The sequence below is a fragment of the Octopus bimaculoides genome, chromosome 3 (genome assembly GCF_001194135.2).
Source record: "Octopus bimaculoides isolate UCB-OBI-ISO-001 chromosome 3, ASM119413v2, whole genome shotgun sequence".
Taxonomy (NCBI): Eukaryota; Metazoa; Mollusca; class Cephalopoda; order Octopoda; family Octopodidae; genus Octopus; species Octopus bimaculoides.
This window is the reverse complement of record NC_068983.1, coordinates 147,130,323-147,131,705: the sequence shown is the minus strand read 5'-3', so window position 1 is coordinate 147,131,705 and position 1,383 is coordinate 147,130,323. Positions and strand designations below refer to the sequence as shown.

The 1,383-nt window shown below is 32.8% G+C and overlaps 2 protein-coding genes across 3 annotated transcripts in view; one reads left to right on the top strand and one right to left on the bottom strand.

The window, feature by feature from the left end:
- LOC106875508 (serine protease 48) overlaps window positions 1–1,383 on the top strand; it is a 466,125-nt gene that overhangs the window by 254,016 nt on the left and 210,726 nt on the right. The window lies entirely within an intron of this gene.
- The window catches only part of LOC106884080 (MAM and LDL-receptor class A domain-containing protein 2), a 138,597-nt gene that overhangs the window by 85,654 nt on the left and 51,560 nt on the right, over window positions 1–1,383 (bottom strand). For both annotated transcript variants that reach the window (XM_052966613.1, XM_014935299.2), the window contains exon 7: window positions 498–592. In XM_052966613.1, coding sequence (XP_052822573.1) covers window positions 498–592 — 95 coding nt within the window. The remainder of the gene's footprint in view (window positions 1–497; window positions 593–1,383) is intronic.

Genomic DNA, 1,383 nt, shown 5'->3' with positions numbered 1-1,383 from the left:
ATATTATTAGGAATACATAGAACCACATTATCCAGTATGTTCATTTTTTTCTCAAGAGAGGAGAATATGATTTGAAAGAGATTTGGTTGCTGTTTGTAGTAAGTCCAGTAACCACATAGAGGCTCTCTTATTGGCTTCTATAGAATACAAGCCATAGTTTCCAAACATTTATGAACCAGTGTGTAGGATACAATATATGTTAGTAAAATAATCTATGAAATTTTAAAATTTGGAAGCATAGAAAAAGGGAACTGATGAGAACATTGTTCAAGCTTTCATTTCATTATTCTTCTTATCCTGTTACTGAGTAAGATGAATGTTGCCATCAAAAATATAAATCTATTTGGAATGGAGTAAACTTGTGTACATGTGCACACACACTACTTCCCTCTCTTTCACATACAGGCAGCAGATATGCATGTAAACATACATGCTCACCTAAACATAATTACTAAAGCTAATTGTTAATAATATGTTATGGTATATTTTGCCCTTACTTGAACAGCTATTTTCTGATATAGTCACATCATCAAGGGCAATGTGACTGTCAAAACCCTTTCCTTGGATAGCTTCAAATATGACTTCATGATGCCTTTAATATAAACAAATAAAAAGAAAAGATTTAATAGCAAACGAAATTGATGGAAAGCCACCTCAGTGTTAAACACTATTTCTTCTATTTCTGTCATTTCTATGTTCTAAAATACATTAAAATTACAAACATATATTGTTAGGGTCATAACTGCAGTAGGGGATACTTCAACAAATCTCACTTTCTATATTACTAAACGATTAATAAAACATTAAATAAATATTTCACATATTTCCAAGTCTCTGTATTTTGAAAGTTTCTCCATTTCTTTTAGGGAAACATTGTCATCTGCTGGTATTGATACATCAATTAGAAAGCATTTTTTATCCTTTATGATGATCTTTATATCTGGCCTATTTGCCTTAATTTCTCTACCTGTGTGTATTGGCATATCCCAGAGTATGGTTGCTTTCTTCTTTTCTGTGACCTTTTCTGGCGTGTGTTTATACCATCTTTTTTCTGTTGTTATTCCATAGTGTTAGCATAGCTTCCAGTGTATGTAGGTCCCAGCTCTGTCGTGTCTGTGAATATATTCCTTCTTAGCCTGATATAATATGATTTATTGTTTCTTGTTCATCGCCACATATTCTACAGTTACTTGTTATGTTTCTTTTCATTATATGCTTTTTGGTAATTTCTGGTGGGTGCAATTAAAAATCCTTCAGTCTCTGCTTTGAGTCCTGAGCTTCTCAGCCATTGCTGGGATTTTTCTCTGTCTATTTCTTTTGCATTTAGTTTAGCCCAGTATTTACCATGTAGGGGCTTTTCTTGCCATCGTTTTATCATGGTCA